Below are 24,131 nucleotides of genomic sequence, written 5' to 3' on the forward strand. Positions count from 1 at the left end.
TTATTTGTATTTTAAAAGCTGCTGCCTCAGGGTTGAGCTTTTAAGCACCCTGCATCTAGGTGCTAACCGAGATCCTCTCCTTGGGGACACTGACAGATCTTGGCACACTCTCAACTACTGGGAGCCACTAAGAACAGAGAAATCTGCTTGGACAATCACAAATCCTTGAGAGACAACTAAGAGCTAGGTCAGAGTTGAAAGATAAGGTTCATCTCCTGCACGACACCACTACCTCAAGACTAAGAGGTGGCTGTTTTATCTAATGCATAGAAACCAACACAGAGTGTGAAGGAAAATGTAGAAATAGGAAATAATGCTCCAAATGAAAGAATACGATAAAACCTCAAAAAAGACTTTAATGCAATGGAAATAAGTGATTTTCCTGATACAGAGTTTAAAATAATGGTTATAAAGATGCCCATTGAGGTCAGGAGAGCAATGCACAAAGTGAGAATTTCAACAAAGAGACAGAAAACATAAGCAAGTACCAGATATAAATCACAAAGCTGAAGAATGCAATAACTGTACTGAAAAATACACTACACCGATCTTAAAAGAAGACTAGATGAATGGAGGAAAGGATCAGCAAATGCGAAGACAGGGCAGTGGAATTCATCCATTAGAAGAGGAAAAAAAGAGTGAAGCTAGCTCGAAGGACTTTTGGGACACCATCAAGCCAATAAATATTCACATTATAAGAGTCCCAGGAGGAGAAGAAAGAAAGGGGCAGAAAACTTTTCTAACCTAAGGAAGGACGTAGAAATTCATATCCAGGAGCCCAGACAGTTCCAAATAAAAGGAATTAAGAGACACACACCAAGACACGTTATAATTAAGCTGTCGAAGTTAAAGACAAGGAAAGAATCTTAAAAAGCAGCAGGAGAAAAACAACTTGTTATGTTCAAAGGAACCCCCGTAAGACCATCAGCAGCTATTTAGCAGAAACGTTGCAGACCAGAAGGCAGTTTCATGATATATTCAAAGTGTTGAAGGGCGGGGGCAGGCGGGGGGCAGGGGGCAGCCAACCAAGAATACTCTACCTAGCAAAATTGTCATTTATAATTGAAAGAGATGTCCACAGAAGCAAAAGCTGAAGGAGTTCAGCACCACTAGACCAATCTAGTTAAAGGGACTTTTTTGAGCTGAAACAAAAAGGTCCTAATTAGTAACAGGAAAACACATGAAAGTATAAATCACACTGGTAAAGGTAAATATATTGTTAAATTCAGAATAATCCAATGTCGTAATGGTGGTACCGAGTTAATCACTTATAAATCAAGTATGAAAGTTAAAAGACAAAAGTAGTCAAAATAACTATAACTACAATATTTTGTTAGTAAGATACACAAGATCAAAAGTTGTAAATTGCGAAATCAAAAACAGAACATTAGGGGTAAAGTAAAAATGTAGAGCTTTTAGAATGTGTTTGAACTTGGTTATCAACTTAAAATAGGCTGTTTTAAATATATGTTATGTAAGCCTCACGTTAACCACAAAGCAAAAACCTATAGTAGCTACACAAAAGACAAAAAGAAAGGAATCTAAGCATACCACTATGGAGAATCATCAAATCACAAAGGAAGCTAGCAAGAGAAGAAAGGAACAGAACCACAACAAAACAGCTAGAAAACAATTTTTTAAATGTTTAGATAAGTACATACCTATCAAAAATCTCTTTAAATGTAAATGGACTAAATTCTGCAATCAAAAGAGAGTGGCTAAATTGATTAAAAATAAGACCCAACCAACCATATGTTACCTAGAAGAAATTTACTTCAGATGTAAGGACTCACACAGAGTGAGAGTGAGGGGATAGAAAAAGCTATTCCAAGCAAATGGAAACCAAAAGAAAGCTGGGGTAGCTATATTTATATCAGACAAAATAGACTTTAAAACAAAACTATGATAAGAGACAAAAAAGGGAGTTCAAAATGATAAAGGGGTCACTCCAAAAAGAAAACCTAAAGGGAGAAATAGATAGCAACACAATAATAGTAGGGGACTTTGATACCCCCACTTTTATCAGTGGATAGACAATCCACACAGAAAACCAATAAGGAAACATTTGGCCTTAAATGACGTTAGACCAGATGAACTTAACAGATAACAGCAATCCATCCAAAAGCAACACGATACACTTTCAGATTGATATGCTAGGCTACAAAACAAGTCTTGAAAATTCTAGAAAATTAATGTTTTCTGACCAAAATGGTATGAAAATAGAAATTACAAGAAGAAAACAAATATGTGGAGATAACAGCATGCTACTGAACAACCAGTGGGTCAAAAGAGAAATTAAAAAATGCCTTGAGATAAATGAAAATGGAAGTACTACGTACCAAGATTTACGAGATACAGCAAAAGCAGCTCTGAGAGGGAAGTTCATGATAAATGCCTACATCAAGAAACAAGAAAAATCTCAACCAACCAACCAACCTGACATCTCAAGGAACTAGATAAAGAAGAACAAATGAAGTCCAAAGCCAGTAGAACGAAAAGTGAAAATAAGCAGAAATAAGGAAATACAGTCGAAAAAGACAGTAGATAAGATCAATGAAATTAAGATGTGGTTTTTTGAAAAGATAAACAAAGTAGACAAACATTAAGCTAGAGTCACCAAGAAAAAAATAAAATAAAATAAGAAATCAAGGAGATGTTACAGGGGATCCCAGAGAGATAAAAGGCATCATAAGAGACACCTGTGAACAATTACACACCATCTAATTAGACAACTAAGAGAAATGGATAAATTCCTAGAAACATTCAACCTACTAAGACTGAAAAAAATGAAGAAATAAAAAATCTGAATAGACCAATTACTAGTAAAGTAATTGAATCGGCAATCAAAAACTTCCCAACAAACAAAATTTTGGGACCAGATGGCTTCACTGGTGAATTCTACCAAACATTTATAGAATTAATACCAGTCCTTCTCAAACTCTTCCCAGATATACCAAAACCAGTCAAAGATGCCACAAGGAAAGAAAATGACAGGCCAATATCCCTGATGCGCATAAATTCCAAAAACCTCAAGAAATATTAGCAAATAAATTCAGCTGTACATTAAAAGGATCATATACCATGACCAAGTGAGATTTATTCCAGGGATGCAAGGATGTTTTGACATCTACAAATCAATCAGTATGATACACATTAACACAATCAATGAAGGATAAAAATCATATGGTCTCAATAGATAAAGAAAAGGCATTTGACAAAATTCGGCATTCACTCGTGATAAAAACTCAACGAAGTGGGCACAGAGGGAACATATATCAACATAATACAGGCCATACATAAGAAGGCCACAGCTAACCTCATACAGTGAAAAACAAAGCTTTTCCTTGAAGGTCAGGAAGAAGAAAAGGATGCTCACTTTCACCACTTTTATTCAACATAGCACTGGAAGGTCTAGCCAGAGCAATTAGGCAAGAAAAAGAAGTTTAACTAATATGATATTGAATGTCAACTATAATTGAAAATTTTTTTAATTAAAGAAAACATCCAAATCAGAAAGGAAGAAGTAAAATTCTCTATTTGCAGATGACATATTATATGTGGAAAACCCCAGAGATTCCACCAAAGAACTCAATAAATTCAGTAAAATTGCAAGATACAAAATCAATATACAGAAAACTGTGGCATTTCTCTACACCAATAATGAACTATCAGACAAATTAAGAAAATAATCCCATTTACAACTGCATCAAAAGAATAAAATACCTAGGAATAAATTTAAGGCAGTGAAAGACCTGTACTCTGAAAACTAGAAGACATTAGTGAAAGAAACTAAAGACGATACAAATAAATGGAAAGATATTTTGTGCTCATGGTTTGGAAAATTAGTATTGTTAATATGTCCATACTACCCAAAGCAATGTATAGAGTCGATGCAGTCTCTATCGAATTTCTAATGGCAGGTTTCACAGAAATAGAATAGATAATCCTAAAATTTCTATGAAACTACAAAAGACCCTGAATAGCCAAAGAAATCCTAAAAAGACCAAAGCTGGAGGCATCATGCTTCCTGATTTCAAACCATATTCCAAAGCCATAGTAGTCAAAACGATATGGTATTGGCATAAAAACAGACTCATACATCAGCAGAATAGAGACCCTAGAAATCCATACATATTTAGCCTATTTATTTACAACAAAGGAACCAAGAATATACAATGGGAAGAGAATAGTCTCTTCCATCAGTGATGTTGGGAACACTGGACAGCCAGCCACATGCAAAAGAAAGAAACTGGACCACTATATTACACCATACAGGAAAAACAACTAAAAATGGGTTAAAGGCTTGAACGTAAGACCTGAAACCATAAAACCTGTAGAAGATAACATGAGCAGTAAGCTCCTTGACGTCAGTCAGTCTTGGTGATGATTTTTGGAGTTGACATCAAAAGCAAAGCCAAGAAAAGCAAAATACAAACAAGTGTGACTACATCAAATAAAAAGCTCTGTATGGCAGAGGAAACCATCAACATAATGAAAAGACAACCTATGGAATGGGAGAAAGTATTTGCAAATCATATATCGGACAAGGAGTAAATACCCAAAATATATAAAGAACTCAAACAACTCAATAGAAAAAAAATCTGATTAAAAAATGCACAGATCCAAATAGACGTTTGTCCAGAGAAGCAGTACAGATGGCCAACGGGTACATGAAAAGCTGCTTAACACCACTAATCATCAGGGAAATGCAAATCAAAACTACAATGAGATAACACCTCACACCTGTTAGAATGGCTGTTATGAAAAAGACAAGAAATAACAAGTGTCGGCAAGTATGTGGAGAAAGGAGAACCCTTGTGCACTGTCGGAGGAATGTAAATTGGAAACAGTCTGGTGGTTCCTCAAAAAAATTAAAAATAGAACTACATATGATCCAATAATTCCAGTCTGGGTATTTGTCCAAAGGAAACAAAATCACTATCTCGAAAAGATATCTGCACCCCCATGTTCATTGCAGCATCATTTACAATAGTCAAGACAGGGATTTGACCTATGTTTCTATCAGTGGATGAATGGATAAAGAAAAGGTGATATGTACACACACGTAAGTACATAAAAACAATGTAATATTATTCAGCCATAAAAGAGAAGGAAATCCTGCCATCTACGACAACATGGATGGACCTAGGGGGCATTATGTTAAGTGAAGTAAGTCAGACAGAGAAAGACGGTGTATGATCTAACATGTGGAATGCAGTAAAACCAAATTCATAGATAAAAAGAACAGATTGGTAGTTGCCAGAGTTGGGGGCGTTGTGAAGGTGGTCAAAAGGTACAAACTTCCAGTTATAAGAGAAATGTCCTGCGGATGTAATGTACAGCATGGAGACTATAGTTAACAGTACTGTATTGTATATCTGAAAGTTGCTAAGAGTAAATCTTAAAAGTCGTTATAAGAGAAAAAATTATAACTGTGTTTGGTGATGAACGCTGACTAAAACTTACTGTGTTAATCAATATCAATTCATGATATTCAAATCATTTTATTGTATGCCTAAAACTAATATCACGTTACATGTCAGTTATATCTCAGTAAAAAATAAAAAAGAGTATTAGCTACTAATTTTAATCTTTCACCACCATTCGGCACTGACCGGCTAATAATCGGTTTACATCATCGTATATATCATAATATGTTAAGGAACTTATACACAGCATTCTTATGTAAAATTGAAACATCTACCCCAACTATAATTTTAAAAGTAATTGAAACTAATATTAGGTACTGGATAAGTCAGTTTTTTTATTCCACAAAACTGGAGAAAGGCAGGAAAGACATAAGTCACGAGGTAATCACACATCAAGTTGGAAATTGGTTAAAAACATGTGATTCGAGTAATCCAAAGAAAAGTAATGATAGGCATATCTGCTTATACGCAGCCTCCTTTTTAAGGGAAAATAATTTTCTTTAGTACGTAGCTCCCTTTTGTATAAAGAGAAAGTAATTTACTTAGGTGTAAGCAAAATCGCAGGAATAAGGATTCTTGTGTGTCTCCTGCATAGGCTGCATAGGTTCTGGCTCAAGTCACTTTTTAAGCAAGTAGGAAAATTATCATTTGAATTGAGGAAAGGGAAGTAGTCAGATGAGATATCATCCCTTCAAGAAAGCCTAAAATCATGCTGAGTTTAAGAAGACTTTAAAGACTATCTTATACTCATGGCAAACCATTCCACGTATTTTTTCACAGATTAAATTGAGTCATTTCACTTCTTTTTCTTCACTTCTGCAGTGTCTATCATACTATGCTATATCAGGATGTATTTTAATTTTGTCCTTATTTTGAAACATTCATTTTTAAAGTGTTAAATTTCTTTGAACCAACTTTAAACAAGCCATGACAGTTATAGCTAATAATCCAAAAAGGATTTTCATGCATGTTTGTGGAAATCACCTTGGAGTAGAATCAAACTGAAGTGTTAATGATAAAGGATTGCCATTAACTACGTTTGAAATCCCCTGACCATTAGCGATATACTGTTGAGGCAGGCGGCGAATCAGTGTAATAGGGATGAGCACTGACCAAGTTCGTAGTGTGTTCGTAGTTGGGACTCAATAAATATCGTTAACAAATGATTCCTTTTTTTGGTGAAGAGAGGCTTGTCCTCACAGGTATTGTTAGAGTCAGAAACATTTTTGGGTTGCCTACTATATCGTAGCTACATATTAATGTATGATTAGATAACGCATAAATTTTGGATTCTTGTTGGTTTGACACCTTAAAATGGTATATTAGTCAGCTGTTGCTATATAACAAAATAATGACGAAATTCTCAGGTTACATAGTTCTAATTCATGCATCAGTTGGTTAGCTGGAGTTTTGCTGGAGCTTGGCTAAGCTTGACTTCAGGTTGTGGGTTGGGTTCAAGTATGTTTCACATGTCTGTCATCCTCCTTGGATCAGCAGGCTACCTCAGCCATGTGCTCCTTATGGCACATAAGCACAAGGGGGCAAGCCCAAGCACCCAAGGACATTACAAGCTTCTATGTATACCATATAGACTAACATTCCATTGCCCAAGGTAGGTCACATGACCACGTCCAGATTTCTAGGCCAGGGAAGGACAGTCCCCTCAACACTTGGTCGCTCTCCTCTGGGTACACTGACCTTCTTATTGCTGTTCTTGAGCAGGCCGATCACACTCCCCTCTCAAAGTCTTTGCATTTGTCATCCCCTCTGATGTGTTCTTCCCTCAACTATCTACATGGTTCGCGCCCTCACATCCTTAAGGGTTTTGCTCAACTGCATCTCATCAATGAGGACTTCCAAGACTCCACTTTCTTCTGATTCTTCCTCTCTCCTTCGTTAAACCCTCGCTTCGGAATGTTTACCACCACCTGATATACATATATAATTTACTTGTGTATTTGTTTAGCCTCTGTGCCTCCATAAAAATGTGAGTTCCTTGGAGACAGGGCTTTTGGGTTGTTTATTACTGTAACCCCAGCACTCAGAACACTGCCTGGCATATAATTGGCTTTTGATAAATATTTGAATAAATAAACTAACCTTACTGTTTTAAATTTTTTTATGGTTTTTTCTTAGACATTTAAAATCTGGCTCAGTATCGAATAGTCCAATGATGTCATTTAGCTGTTTTAACTGTTTGGTATAATTTAACACAAAATATTAGGCATTAAGCATTTTCCAGTGTGTCGATTCACCTCTCCTCATGCATATATGTGACAAATCTGATTTTGATTCTTAAAAGGAGATTAATTAAACCCAAAGGATTTTTTTACTTAGAAAATCTTGAGAAAAGAAGAAAACAAGATTATACTTTACTTGTATGTACTACTAAGGATGTAATTGGCACTCAGAAATGTTTGAGTGGGTACATTTATCGCTGCCATGAAAGTTTTCCATTAAAGCATATAACTAGAAACTAATAATAAGATTTTTTTAAAATCTTCTTGGTTGTGTTCTGTTATCAAAAAATATGTATATATATAAGCCAAATTTACATTTGCACTTGGACACTTATATTAGAGACTTACAGATGATAGTTTAGGGCTGACATCATTAGGTTTATACTTTATAATTTGCTCCTCGAAATAATTCAGGAAGAGGAATGTCAGTCACTTCACTGAACTGTACCTGAATTTTAACACAGTGCAATTTAGTTCCTAGAGCTCCAGTATAATATAAACTGTCAGAAATATTAATATCATTGCTCATGAGCGTCTCTGTTGGTTCAGTTTTTTTCTGTAAGGCATACTACCACTGAAGTGGACTTAGTGCCATTAGAAATGTTTCATGTTCCCCAATTGGGCAAAAATTTTTATCGGTAATGGAACAAAAAGATGTAATCAGCCCTGCAGTGGTCAGGATCCTGTTCTTCCTGGCAGTATTTCATTTATTCCATTTTCACCAGATAATGATGGTTTAAACTCATAGGAAAAAAGAAACTAAAGATGCCGAATTTCATTTTTTCATTTCTAAAGGCACAAATATAAGCCAGGAAGGGGTGGGGAGATAAATAGATATTGTAAATTCCTTTTCCACCTTGTGACCTTAATTCCTCAGCACTCATTTCCTGTCCTTAGTATTTCAAAGGGGTTTCCTATTATATTTTACCATGAGACTCACAGAAGCAGAGGGTTCTTGTCTACCCCAGGTCCTTAACCTTCCATTCTAACAATATATAGCCTCACATCCACCTAGGATATGAATGTCTTAATAGTGAGCATCGCCAAGGATTCTTTAAGCTTGTGTGATGAAAACTTAATAATGCAGGATTTTAATCATAGATGAAAATCCAAGTGGCATAGACCAAAGGAAATGACAAGCATTTTTAAGCCATTAAATCACTGGCTCTCCAGTCATAGCTAAATCAGATGTGAACCTGAGATTGCCCTTCAGTATGTTCATTATCGTTGGTTTGCCAAAACAAGGTCTTCTTTTCAATGAAAGTGACAATGGGATGAACAAATTGAAATGGAAGTTATTTTCTCTATTAGAAGATTGAATCTTAATGAGAAATTAGTTTCCATTAAGGACCATCAAAGTTCAAAATAATTTCATTTGCACTTAAGAAATTTCTCTTACTGAAATGCTGTTGGGGGTGTATTTCTTTAATACGTGAATAAACAGAGGCAAAGTTCAACAAAACCTAGGAGGAGACTCCCATTCCCAAAGGAAGGCCATTCATTCCTAAATTCTTTTCCTTCTCAATCATCATTCTCTCCTCAAAATTTTTCAAAAGTTAAAAAAAAAAAAAGTTTCCCCTTATTAGCCTCCAAAAACATGATGATGATAAAGTAGTCCCATGTAACAAAGAAGAAAGGAGCATAACTCTCCAGTGTACCCCATATCCACAGTCCCTAGAATATTAATATTTCATCACCAATATAGGTCACATACAACTTTCTATTACATTGGATTTAAAGGTACTTGAGTTTTCTTTGTATTTTTGGTTAAATGTCAAAGGAGAGAGAGTAGGAAAAATACCTCAGTGTTTCCACTCCTTACCTTCATAAATGTAAAATGTCACAGTATTATTTTCTTTTGTGTTGAAAAGACACTGCAAGTATCCAATAATTTTTATTGTAAAGAAAAATGTTTCATATTAATAGGGATTAGAAACTTATGTCAACTTTATCTTCTAAATAGATATACCATTTTCTTCTCCAAAGATAACGACATAGATAAATCCCTGCATGGAATTCTTCCCTTTAAGGAGTTGTTCCCAAATTATTAAACTTGAAGGCTTATTTGTATTTATGTTATTGATGAGCAAGTGTAAATGAATTTATAATGGATTTTTAAATGTGATCGTGAACCTTTCTTCTAGGATCTAATTTTTTCCTTAAGTGCAATTTGACATTATTCATGTTTGTTTTCATTAAGGCGAGGAAGATCTTCTCAGTCCTCCCCAGGACACAAGCACAGGGTTAGAGGAAGTGATGGAGCAACTCAACAACTCCTTTCCCAGTTCGAGAGGTAAGCTCCCCTACCTAGAAGTAAACCAGGCTTACTGGAGTTAGGCCGCTCATCTCCGTACCCAACCAGTGTGTGTATTTTCCAGGTTTAAATAAACACGTGCTGACAGAATGCCAATTTGGGATCATTGTGAAAAGATTGTACTTTTAAATGTAAATTTCTGGTTTAGATGAGTGAATTTTCTGGTCTTGGATTCTGGTTGAATTCCTTGTTTCTAGAAATAAGAATACCAACGTGTTTCTAAAGTGCTTTTTTTTTTTTTTTTTTTTAATTGCTTTGCATTTTAGTCTGAAGAGTTAATTATGAGATAGCTTTTATTTAAGAGCAATTATTATGTGACTTTTACAGACAGTGAAATTAACGACCTGATGGTACTTTTGCCAGGGACATACAGTTACTACGCGATACAGCAAGGTCCGGGACATGCCTAGTGTACGGTGGCGCTGGGGACTCTGACTTGCAATCTGATGCCCTTTATATTTAAAAGTTGTTATCTTACCCCATTATTTAAATACAGGTACAATTAAATCTTTATATAGTAGTTTGTTATTATTTTTTTCACTTCCATAGCTGGAATACAGTCTTCACAGAGAAAGGCATTAATATTATTAATGCTTTTATTTCCCCCTATCGCTTTGACCTTGTGTACTTTGCCTCTCATACAAAACCAGCATTCGACCCCACCAGATTTTCCTCCAGCCAGTACGAGCTCCAGATGTTTTGCATCATCCATGGAGGTATTGTGCTGCTGCTGTTAATTTTGGTGGGGGGGGGGGTTTAAGTTAATTGCCCTGACATAAAACAAAGTCACTGACCCACTTCCCTTCGATGAATAAAAAGAGTGGCAGCAATCACCTGTGAGCAAACAAGAGGCAAGCCTATAGAAGCCAAAGAGAAAACACAAGGATTTAGGGGCCAGTGATTGGCACCTCTAATGAGCAGCCTGGGAGGGAAGGGCAGCAGAGAATCTGGCTATTCGTTCCTCTCCGTAACAGCCATGAGGAAGGTGTTTTGAGTCATGTGATTTCCTTATCTTTTTGTTCAGTGTCAGTTCACAATGGCCATTTCCTAGCTGTTTGATGTACGGAGTAAACATTGTACAGTGCATATTAAAAGCATTAATGTTCTTATAGAGCGTTGCTAAGGAACCATCAGGGGAAGCTAATTTTAAATGCTTGCACCAGCCATCTTTTCACTACTGAGCACCTCTGATGTGTTGATTCTAACAGATAAAAAATGTTATCTGTCTTCCACCCACCTCACACCCACCACCCTCATCCCCATCCTGACTATCTTAGCTATCTCCTCTCCCTAGATGCCATGATTCATAATGAGAAGGCCATATGCTGGTTTGACATAAATCACATGCTTTCACCTTTATCCTGCCAGCTTTTACTAGCATCTACTATGTACCAGTGGAAAGGTTAGGGACGCAAAGAAGAAATGCCAGGTTCCTTGCCCTTAAGTTGTTTATGATCAGTCGTGGATACAGACTTCCAAAGAAGTTCTAATCACAATACAGTAACATTATTGCTGTAACGGGGATGTAGATGACAAATAGATCCTAGAAGCACCCTTTTAGATAAATGTGAGGTTAGCTTCAGGCCAAACAAGGACCTTCTTCAAAATCACAGAACTGCTAGTAGGGCCAGGATTTGGGGCCCCACATCTAGCACCCATTTTCAGTGACCCCAAGCTTTTCCTTGAAGGTCACAGATACTGTCTCATCCTAGTCCCTTGAACTGAAAGCTAGTTACCTACACCATGGGAAGTGTGCAGCTTCTCGATGGTGCCTTGGGCATTTTGTTCACATCTAAACAACTAGAGTATAACAGAGACAGGCTACAGCAGGGCTCATGGCTCTGGTTCCCCACAAGCAGCCTTTTTGTACTGGGTCTCTGATCCACCCTAATTGTCTTGAAGATAAAATCTTTTGCACCCTCTCCCTACATCCCCCTTTTAAAGTCCTTGAAGCTAGACACCACATGGGTATAGAAGTAGCCGCCTGCGAGACTAGAAATATACTTTCTCTGATGCTATTTGTATGATGTTGATTTATTTATATGGAAACTTGGGAAACTTTTCAGGCCGCCTGCATAGTGTTTACTAAATTAGTGCTTTTGGAAGCAGCATCGTCCCCCGAGTGCTAATTTGAGGTCTCAAATATGGGATAAAGAGGCTTTATCTGATACCAATTCTATTAAATTCCTACTTACTCAATAGTACCCTGGTGGCCTGAGAGAATTATATCATTTTCCTGAAGAAAACACAAAAAATATATGAGAGTAGATTAGGTGCTAGATCTGCATGGTCTTTCTGTGATGCTACGACCTTGACATTTTTTTGTTTTCTTGCTACTTCCTGCCAAATTAGTCCTTATTATTAGGCCTTTTTATAATTCTGCACTCAATTCCAATGTGTGAGGGTTTCCCCCACACCAACAAGCAATTCTTGGACACTAGCTGGGACTCCTACAATTCAACTTAATTCTGACACTATCTACCTGGAAATAGCATCAGATCTCACAGGTTAAGGGCTCAGTCCTACAAGACTGTTCCCCCTCCCCGCCCCACAGATGCCAGTCACAACAAGTTCAGGTTGTCACCTTTGCTTCTTACTTACTGGCTACAGATCAGAAGTCCCAATGGCTCCCTCCTTTGGGTTAGATTAACTTTCTGGAGCGGCTCACAGAACTCAGGAAAACAGTTTACCTACTAGATTACTTGTTTATTATAAAAGGATGTAACTCAGGATCAGCCAGAAGGAAGAGATGCATAAGTCAAGGAGTGGGGAAAGGGCATGAAGCTTCTATGCCCTCTCCAGGTGTACCACTCCCCGCAAATCTCCATGTGTTCACCAACTCAAGCTCTCCAAACCCCACCCTTTTGGTTTTTTATGGAGAATTCATTACACAGACATTGATTAACTCATTGGCTATTGGCGATTGAATTCAATCTTCAAAGTTCCAACTCTCTAATCACTAGTTGGCTCCACTGGCACCCAGCCCCCTTCCTTAGGTGCTCGTTAACATAACAAAAGATACAGCGGTGCCTCTCATCACAGAAAAGGACAAAAACCAAGTATATATTTCTTACTATAAATCACAATATCATACATTTTTCTCCCCAAATTCAAATAGATAAAAAGTCTCATTGTAAAAATAAGCTAATTATCAATATACTTCCAAAAGTGGGTTTTGGGATGCCTTATTTCTAACTAAAAGCATTTTTTTTTTTTATTTTGAAAGACTGGAGAATACATACACACACACACACACACACACACACACACACACACACACACGCGGTAGAGTTTAATGGAAACATCTTACCAGTTAGTAGATATATCATGTTGATATTAAGCAGAAAATCTTGAGAATCTTATGTTCTCGGGATTACAGAGTCCCCCAGATGGAAGGGCCTTGAAAGGTCACCTTAGCATCTTTGATGTCCATAACAGTGGCTTTTGACCTTTTTTTTGTTCATTATCTATAGTAAGAGAAACGTTTTACAACTCAGTGGAGTAAGGATATAAAATAAATTACATGTGTATGATTATGCACATGCATATATGTGTATACCCACTACACACACACACACACACACACACACATCAGAAGCAAAAGTTTCAAGAAGCAGTACTTTCCATACTGCATATAATTCACACTGTTCCTCTGTTTCATTTATTGAAAAATAAACTGCTGAAAAATAAACTAAATTGATTTTCTGATCCAATGGTTTAAAAATACTGATCCAACCAATCTCAGTTTTCCTTACCCAGATGGATATCTTCTTTAATTAAATTATAGAATTTTTACCTTGGAAGTTTCTGCCAAGATCTCGCTAATGTCTTAGGGGATGTTGTACTTTTAGCCTGAGTCTGCCATGCATATTCCCTTGTTGTGTTACAAAAAATGAAGTTCATGGTTGCTACAGCTGTTTCAGACAGCTGTTTGAGTAACTCAAAACAGATGTCAGAGCCAGAGGTCTGACGTTTTGTGGAAATGTGCTCTTAAATACCACCTCATGGTTTACTTAACCCTGCTACATAATTGCCCACAGAGGAAAATTATTTTTTTTTAAAAAATACCATGTTTTCCATAAATACAAAGTATATAGATAGGGGAGTTATTGTGTACTTTAAATTTATAACTTCCATGTTACCCCCTACCATGGTTTTGACTTAGAGCTCAAGTCTTAAAGTATCAGCTAATCTTCATCTTTCATTTTCACTTAAAGTACCTAGAAGCCCAAAGAAGTTATGTGCCTGGTTCATGGTCATTCAGCAAGTTAAATTAGCCTTCTGATCTTATCTCAATGGTCTTGCTAAACTATTATCCAAATTAATAAAGGGGATGCATGTTTCTCCATTTAGTGATAGACTGATGGCAAAGTATCCTGCACAATAGCCAGTATAACCTGCAGGGTGATCAAGGTGTGAATGTGTGCACATTTAGCTTTGTGATTACATCTTTTCCTGATTAATCTCTAGATATAGTTAGCTGTTCACAGCCACCTGGGGAATTTGAATGGCTCAGTGTGTATTAAACACGGAATGTTAGCCAATTTCTATCTAATCTGTCTATTTATCTATCTATAATCTGTCCATCTGTCTAAACACATGTAGAAGTTGAATTCCACTGTAATAAAAATCATTCAGTGTAAGACACTTTCTAAATCTTCAACATTATTCTATAGGAACACTGCATGGGTAAAATGAACAATAAACTTAATTTAAAAATAAACTAAGCAATCTGTCCCTACGTCTCTGATCATTTAGTAATCTAACAAAGGTATTTTTAATACGTATGTCCATTCATGAAAAAAAATGCTTCCCGAGAGTGTGGTATGTTATTGGGCTCTCTAAAAATGAGGTACCACTATACGTAGATTAATGAATGATAAGATTCAAGATGAGCTCTTAGTGCAGTAAGACAATTCAGAAAGCAGATGCAGTGCTATGCAGGTATTTCTGCTGCCTGTAGAATCTCTTACCTGCTGACCTGTGCCACATTAATGTTATCTCCAACAACTCATACCAGCCTCTGTCTCTCATACTTCCCCTTCCAAATAAGCCCACATACATTCTGTTAAATGCCTCTAAATTACCAAACCAACAGCTTTGCAAAACCTGCCATCCTTTAAAATTCGAGTCTTATCTGTGGTTCTTTGATGGGAGAGTGACATAAAGAACGAAGGCAGACAGAAGCATCATGGGTCCTCTTTCAGGCACCTTTCTGTTTCCTGTTTGCTTCCATAAAGGATTTGAGGTCTTATTCCTTAACAGCAGGGGCCAGCAAACTATGTAGTCCATGGGTCAGATCTGGTCCACAACCTGTTTTTGTAAATAAAGTTTTATCGGAACACAGCCACACCCAGTCATTTACGTATTGTCTATGGTTGCTTTCCCACTACTAAGGCAGAGTGGCTGTGGCAGAGTTGAATAGTTGCTACAGAGACTGTGACTTGTGAAAGCTAAAATATTTACTATCTGGCTCTTTACAGAGAAAGTTTGCCACCAGTCTCTGCCTTACACTATTACTTTGTTGTCTGTTGTAGCTCACTGCATATACATAGCCATAGGCCTCAGTGCGGATCAACTTTCAGCTCAACAAAACTGTGTATTTGAATTGACCTATGCGTTTAAATCCACGTTCACCAAAGATCCAGCAAGTTTCAGTATATTTAAAGTATAGCCTTTTGACTCTCCTTTCACCTGTAACGGAAATCCTAAGAAAGGGACTCATTCTAAACATTTTTAAATGGACAGTGAACTGAGATAAAGAAGCTGAAGGTAAAGCTTTATCTCAAAGCTTTATCTTTGAGATAAAGAAATAATGTCCTGTGATTCTGACTCTAAAATAAAGAATTCCAACCAGTCACCTGCAGTCATACTGCCTGAGGAAATGCGACTTTTCCAGACCTGACCAAGCCCTTTATTTAGACTTAGGACTCCCCAGCACACTTCCCTTTTCTCTTGATTCATTTCCTGACAATATACCACACTGCCAGATGGACATCCTAAGTGAATATCTAAGGAAATTCATTTCCAAAGGATGTATTTATGAAATAAAACTTTTATCTGGTACTCGTATTTATTTATTAAGATTTTTCTGAAATGTTGCAACAATCATCCTGTTTCATCAGTGTAGAACTATTCCTAATACAGTAGGAAACATTATTTGTTTTAACTTTATTTAAACACAAAAAAAGAGTACCTTCCTTTTGTACTATGCTAATGAGCACATTGAAACCCAAGAGATGGGGGAGGACTTTGAAAGACATTAGGCGTAATGTGGCTCTGGGACGTCCATTTTACATAAAATATGGTTTCTGAAGAAGTACCTGAAACAAAACCCAAATCATTTGTTGCATACTCAGCAGTGACCAGTTAATACTGAGCTCTGAACATGGCTGGGTGTAGAATTCATCAAGATACACAAACTTTATCGTTCGAGAAACCATAATTATATGCAGAAACTAAATGATACTGCTTTCAAACATCACTGTCCTTCCTAAAGTTCTGAAGTTTCAAAAATAGGGCAAAGTTACAAGCCAGAAAAAGTTGCCAGCCCATGGCCTCCCAGCTAGAGGGTAGCAAGCAAGGCTGAGTTGCCTGAAACACCAAAGGACTCATGGCCATGACCTAGTAGCTACCTTACTAATTCAGTTTAGCCAGCATTTATGAAACACCTATAGTGTCAAGGTACAGTACAAGGTATTGGAGATAGAGAGGTGGGTAAGCAGCATATGGGCCCTGCCCTCAAGGAGCTCATCATCTTTTAAAAATTAATTCTACCACCAGACAGTATAATTATGAAGTCAAAGGAGTCATAAAGAATGGTGTAGGAGTCATATATTGACATCTGTTTGAGCCATCAAGTATAAAATGATGTTCTCCCTTCCCTTTTTCCTGTCATCTGATATAGGCCTACCACTGGGAACACCCCAACCGAGAAGCCAACACTCAGTTTTCTCTCTTTTCCTCGGTGTGAGGAGGGTCACAAATACCTTGATCATGATAACATGGTCAAACATGTATTTTTTATACTCATACGAGATCTCAGACTCACTTAGGAAAATTCAGAAGGAAGGAAAAGAGGGAGACAGGGAGGGAGGAAAAGTTATATTTAGAAAAACTTTCAATGTATACTAGAAGTTTTAAGCCCCAAACTTAAGTTTCGAAACATTTCTTTTGAAATAGTAGCTCCATACTGCCTCATTTAAGAGTAGTGGTTCTCAAATTGTTTCAGGGATGTTTAGTTCCCTTGGACCCCCTGAGCATGGAAGGTGGGAGGTGGGAGATGATGTACAGCAGGGGTCCCCAACCCCCGGGCCGCCGACCAGACCAGTACCAGTCCTTTGCCTGTTAGGAACTGGGCCACATGGCGGGCGGGCGGGCGAGCGAGCGAGCGAGGTAAGCTCCATCTGTATTTGCAGCCGCTCCCCACCGCTAGCATCACAGCCTCACCTCCACCTCAGATCATCAGGCATTAGATTCTCATAGGAGCACCGGTCCCTGGTGCCAAAAAGGTTGGGGACCGCTGATGTACAGGATCTCTCACAGTTCTGATTATATCTGCTCTAAATACTGGGATTTCATAGAAGATTGTTTTTCGGAAATGTCCCATTGCGAAAGTCAATATCTGAAAACCAGTATTTGACTTTGAAGACCCAGGAGATAAAAGGAAGTTGCATGCCCAAAGCATGCTAGGGATGGTCAGAGGTCCCTAATTTTCTGTCCAGTTATAAATATTATCATAGAAAACTTTCTCATCAGAACCTGCTTTTCAAAAATAAATAAATGCATATAGATATAGGATTCTATAAAGAAAACAAGGTCAGTGGGTCTTTAGCCATTGACTCTCAAGACTCCTGATTATCTATTGAATTGTGAGGCGAAACTAAAAGCTTATTCCTAGATCTGGCTCTGTGGGACTTGGCGACTTCCTCCTTTTTTTTCTGTTTCCTCAAATGCCCCCAGAACCATCACTGGCAGGCTCAGCTTCTACCAGATAGAACAAATTCTCCCAAGAGGATGGACTCTAGCCTCTATGTGATGTTCCACCTTGCATTTGGGGTGCAGACATTTGGCACACAAAGGCAACTACGGTTTATGTTTTGGTGTGTTGATTGTCAAGTCCAGAGCGAAGAGATTTCTGAGGTTTGGGGACGATAAGCTCGATATTCTACAGTTGCCTTTGAAAACAATGTTCAATTTGTCAGATTTCTATGCCGTGCCAGCTTTCATCCAGTTTTACCACGTGAACTCCATGAATTCTATAAGTGATGTCTCCTGGATCATGTTATCTGTTTACACTGATTTAAGTGTATGTAAAGGTTATTTGACTGGATGTGTCTTTTGGTTTGTTTTTTTTGTTTGTTTTGTTTTGTTTTGTTTTGTTTTTTTCCAGAAGGGAATAAATGAATTGTCATCTCGACATTTGTTTGGTAAAAGAAGCAAATTGGTATGAAACTGTATATATATGCATGATTTTTTTTTTCCTTTCTGATGCCTTTGCCTCTTCCTCTCTCTGTTATTAAAGGAAGAAATACCCCTGGGAAGCCAATGAGAGAGGTTAGTGAGATTCAGGCTCACAGCCATGGCTTCTGTCTGTCTCATCCTGCTTTCTATGTTTGGCGTTTGTGTAAGAATTGTGTGCGTGCACGCGCATGTATTACATGTGTCATCATGTAAAGAGGGTAGTCACCTCTCCACTTGCAGCTCATGACGGACATTCCTCAAATGTTCATTGCCATTGTCATCACCATGACGACAGGACCAAGGGTTGGGGGAACAGGAATCTCTTTAAAATGGCAATGCTTTATAGTCCCTGGGTTGGAATCCTGCAGTTCATCATCTGTTGCCATTTACAACACAAACAAAATCTTCAAAATAAATTTAGCCTTGAACATAGTTGATGAGTCATAAAGCTTCCGCTTCCAGGACCCTAGCGTTTTTTGCCACTGCCCTTGGTTTTAATTTTTCTGGGATGACTTCGTTTTGTTTTCTTTTCCTGGTAAAAAAAAATCCCACTTTAGCTAATATTTTTTGAGCACGCACTGTGTGGCAAGCACTGTTCTGAGTATTTGCATCTTTTTCATTATGTAATCTTAATGACAAACCTATGAGGTAGGTACTCTTATTAAACCCATTTTACAGATAAGGAAACTGAGTCAGTGAAAGGGTAAGCAGTGTGTCCAAAGTGACAGAGCTAGGGTTTGAATCCAGGCAGCCTCTGCCCAGAACCACACTCTTAACTCTTATGCTTTACTGCCACTTTATAAAATGGCTTATGTCATCTTAACTTGCCCTTTAGAAGATTTTTTCTTTTTAATTTGGCGTTTGGAGCCAAATAGAACATTAACCAATTAGGGAAGAAAATTGAATGTTGGAGTCTCGAGGGGCTTTTTTAAGGCCTCTTTACGGATTAATAGGGCCAAGGTACAGCATTATCACTGAATGCGGTTTAGGGTTTTACATTGAAAGCTGCTTCACACTTCTGTTCTACCATGAATAGCGTCTAAACATTGAATTACCTAATCTAATGACTATTGGATGACAAAGTGTTAAGTGACAGCCCACATGAAACAAGATTGTCCTTAGCAAGAGTTTAGTGTGAAGGATGTAGAGAAGGAAAGCTCTCATGGATGGCAATAGCACGTACCAATCTGGGAGACAGGTTGGATGGGTGGAGAGTTCTTACATGAGAGGGCTCTGGATCCTTAGCAACAGGATGGACGAGAGTAGCCACAGATTCATTTAAACATAAGGAGTCATACTGGAAATTCTGCCAACACCATGCCCTGCAAGTCTAATGAATTTTTAACGATCCTTCAGTGTGTCTACACTAGGGCTCCCTTCCAAGGCTTGGGGCAGTGAGGTCCCAGGGAGGGGAGTGGAGGGCTGGGAGGAGAAACTAAGAAAACCTGAATCGGTGAAGCATTGAATGCTCCTGACCGTTTGCCTGGCTAACATACTTCTTATGTGAGACTCCTTGGGTTCATTCTTATGGTAAGTGCCCCTTAAAATTTATTTTAATTTGTTGTAAAAAGTCGCACCATAATTCTGACCACCCTGAACATGTTTCTCCCATGAATGAATTTTAGAAAAGGCCAACACATATAATTGAAATCATATAGGAAATTTTACTACCTGAGGTATGTTATAGTCGGATAAGTTTCCAGATAGCCAGAGAATCAAAATAATAGTGATTTTTTTAATGCTATGAAAATACTCCAAATGTACAGTAGACCAGATTTTTTTTTTCAAAGATTAAATTATAGAGGGAAAAAAAAAAAGATAAGCAAATTTCACTGCAGTATTTTGACTTTGCTTTGGCTAATTAAATGCTAACCATTTATTTGGGAATTGTATTTAAAAAAAAAAAAATAGAGGGCCAGATTGCTATGGAGGTCTTTGATCACTGCCAGAAAAGTCTCAGTTCCAATCACTACCGAAAACAACTCCCTCAGGCAGTGGTGGCTTGTGAGACTAAATGTGTTGCAGTTAGTGCCAACTTGGAAAAACGTACAGCTGCCCTGATGTTCAATGCACAGTGCCTTTGTATCAACTTGTGCCTGAAGCTGATTGAAGATGCCTGAATCTTGCCTGCTTTTCAGTGCCTCTTATGCTCGTAGTATAAGATTTTAATTGACTTTCGAAACATCTGTCAGGTAAAATTAATGACCTCATTGATGTTCTGCCTTACGCACATGGACAATAGAATTGAGATACAAATCTATATTCTGTATTCATATCACAGTGCAGTTTTATGCCTCCAATGGATTGAGGTATATGATTCTTTGGGACAGTATTTTGTCAACAGTAGAATTTTTTTCCTGGCTCTAATGAAAACGTCCATAAAAATATTGGAATCATTATTCTGGTGAAACAGGTATTTGTAAATAACCAAAGGTTTGCATAATATAGATATGGTGGGTGACTGAACTCATAGGGACAGCCACGAGGTCATTTTTGAACATGAACAGGCTAGACAAGTTAAAGGCCACCGAACATTTTGTAGGAGTGTGTATAGTATATTAAGAATAATGAACCTCTATTTTACCTGGTCACTTTTAAAACAGCACATACCCCTAGAACTTACACCTCTTGAGAGACTCAAGAATTTTCCATTCAAGTAGTAACTGAGCATCATTGCAAGGAGTAGCAGCATCACTTGGTTTTAACAGTATGTCTTCACTTAACATCGATAGGTTCTGTGACTTAACGTGAAACTACATATAATATGAAACCACTTTTACCACAGGCTAATTGATATAAACAAGAATTAGGTTCCTGCGGCATCTCATCAACATTATAACAAAACGATATTATTTAAGGACCTGCTTTAATCTACAAATGCATTTCCTTGTCTTTATTATCTTTAGAACTGCAGTCCACATCCTCTAGCATACAGTCTAAAATAGGCATGTTTTGATTATTATCAAAGAAAAAGAATGAGTTCTTCCCTGTTTTACCTTTTGTAATACATTCTGTAACTACCAGGTGAACTATATGATAGTCAGAAGTGGGTAATGAGAAATCGTTGGAATTATAATCAGGTATCGGGTTGTGAAAGTGATGGGTTTTGTTTTTACTGGCCTCATCAATTGCTGTTGAGATTTCAGGTAATTAAAAATGTGCCGTTAGTCCATCCATTTTCAATTATGGATGAACAATTGTGCAGATATCCCAGGGTTGCTGGGCAGTCAAATATGGAAACAAGGGAATCCCTCTAACCCGGTGACATCAGTTATATATTTGTGTTCTAAGGAACAGCAAAGGACCCACTGTGGTTTTTTTATAGTTTAGACAAGTCAAAGATAATTTCAGTTCCACCGTGGGCTGCCAAACAATTGACCCACTCTGTGAGTAGTATATATGCTTTGTTAAAACTTTTTATAGTTTTTATATTTGCAGTCTCAACCAAAATCCAAAGTGATTTTTTAAAACATAATTAGTTATCACTGAAACTTTTTGCACTAATAAACATAAAAGAGATTTATAAATTTGGTCACCTTAATGTAGATGGCTGAATGGCATTAAACTTTTAATAAGTCTTAATTTGATCTGGTGTCATCACTGTTTAAAGTGCCTGATTGTGAATCCTCTTCAGATCCACCCATATATATAAAAGTGATATGTCTCTTGAAATAAATATTAGAACAGAATACCTATACTAGTCTATCTTTAATTTTTATGGCGATTGTAACAATTATTATGGGAATCTGTAAAGTTGATACATGGCAAGGTAGTAATAATGTAGTAAAGCATTTTTAGTTCCAAAGGCAGTACTTGAATAGTGGAATGATTTACTAATGATTTTAATTTTAGAATTAAAATTAGTCATATAAAAAGATGGGACATCTATGAAAAGGCAAAGTCGTGTGGTACGTTTCAAATGATCTTACTCTAGATCTGAATTTTGCCACAAAGCGTCCAGGGACATTTTGCTGGCTTCGTGCTCCACACTGGGGGATTAATGCTAGGTCGTGTCACATTATTTAAAGGCTATTCTGATAGTTAACCCTCATTTAGGAGGAGATCAAAACTGGACTCAGGATACCCAAATCCATGCTAAACATGTGGGTCATATTATAATTAGGCTCTAGAGTAATTTGGAATAATGAAAAGTGATTTTTTTCCTGAGCTTCCTAATTCAAATGTTAATAGTATACAGAAAGGCTGATCCAAGTGTTTGTGTTTCAACCCAAGTAAAAACAGAAAGCAAACAGTCACCTCCACCGTAACTTTAGAAGTGAGCCAACAGCTTGAAACAGGTTTGAAAAGAAGATTTCGTGTCGTGGTGATGGAGTAGTGGTGATAATGGTAATGGCGACAGAGTGATGGTGGTGGCGGTGATAGTTACAGTGATGGTTGTTCGATAGTAAAAAAAAAAAAAAAAAATAGTACAAGTACAGAGTAAATAATCTCCCACAACAAGGTGGAAAGTTACATCCCATTATGAAATATTCCTCTGGTGACAGGAATCTTGTGCTTACCCATGTAATCCTTTTTATCTGTATTTACATTGGGAAGATGAGTGCAGTCTTGGACATGTTTCCATTTAAATGACACCAGTAGCCTGATCCAATATTAAGCTGATACTAACAACGTGGAATGGCTTCATTAACAAGGCTTTGTTTCTTCCTGGAAACTGGTGAAAATAAAATCCTGTTGTGTATACCCTCGATGCAGCTTCTGTGTTGTCCTCACCGAGAAATGGGGAATGGTTTCCCAAATGCCAGAGTCGGGGATGATGCCTGCACCTTGTGTAAGGTCGCTGTTTTTCTTTGTTTTCCAGGACACAATGTAGGAAGCCTTTTCCACTTGGCAGATGATTTGGGCCGAGCGATGGAGACCTTAGTATCGGTCATGACAGATGAAGAAGGAGCAGAATAAATGTTTTACAACTCTTAATTCCCGCATGGTTTTTATAATATTCATACAACAAAGAGGATTAGACAGTAAGAGTTTACAAGAAAAAAAAAAATCTATATTTTTGTGAAGGGTAGTGGTACTATACTGTAGATTTCAGTAGTTTCTAAGTCTGTTATTGTTTTGTTAACAATGGCAGGTTTTACACGTCTATGCAATTGTACAAAAAAAGTTATAAGAAAACTACATGTAAAATCTTGATAGCTAAATAACTTGCCATTTCTTTATATGGAACGCATTTTGGGTTGTTTAAAAATTTATAACAGTTATAAAGAAAGATTGTAAACTAAAGTGTGCTTTATAAAAAAAAAAAAGTTGTTTATAAAAACCCCTAAAAACAAACACATACATACACACACAGACACGCAAACACACACAAAGTTTGAGGCAGCGCATTGTTTTGCATCCTTTTAGTGTGATATCCATTTGGAATCCATGGCTTTTCTTTTCTTGCATATTAAAGATAGGACTTCCTCTAACACCACCAAATGACTGGCTGTGGGTTTTCATTTTGTACATCTATATGTCTATGAGTATATAGGTATATAGATAGATATAAATTTCTAGAGACCTTTTAAATTTCTTGTTCAAATGTTCCTACCACTTGCTAATGGAAAGAAATTGCTTCTGGTCATCCAGGCTTACCTGCTTGGTCTAGAATGATTTTTCCCTGGAGCCTGCCGCCACAAGGAAATTAACACACTAAAACATTGGCTGGGGCTCCCGATG

At 37.3% G+C, this 24,131-nt stretch overlaps 1 protein-coding gene across 1 annotated transcript in view; it reads left to right on the top strand.

Moving 5' to 3' along the window:
- The window catches only part of DMD (dystrophin), a 1,580,480-nt gene extending 1,556,594 nt beyond the window's left edge, over positions 1-23,886 (top strand). The window contains exons 76-78 of the mRNA XM_006911463.3: positions 9,870-9,962; positions 18,508-18,539; positions 23,269-23,886. Of these exons, the coding sequence (XP_006911525.1) occupies positions 9,870-9,962; positions 18,508-18,539; positions 23,269-23,280 (137 nt within the window). The 3' untranslated portion in view covers positions 23,281-23,886. The remainder of the gene's footprint in view (positions 1-9,869; positions 9,963-18,507; positions 18,540-23,268) is intronic.
- The last annotated feature ends 245 nt before the right edge of the window (positions 23,887-24,131 follow it).

This window comes from Pteropus alecto, unplaced genomic scaffold, assembly GCF_000325575.1.
Source record: "Pteropus alecto unplaced genomic scaffold, ASM32557v1 scaffold414, whole genome shotgun sequence".
In the NCBI taxonomy this organism is placed as follows: Eukaryota; Metazoa; Chordata; class Mammalia; order Chiroptera; family Pteropodidae; genus Pteropus; species Pteropus alecto.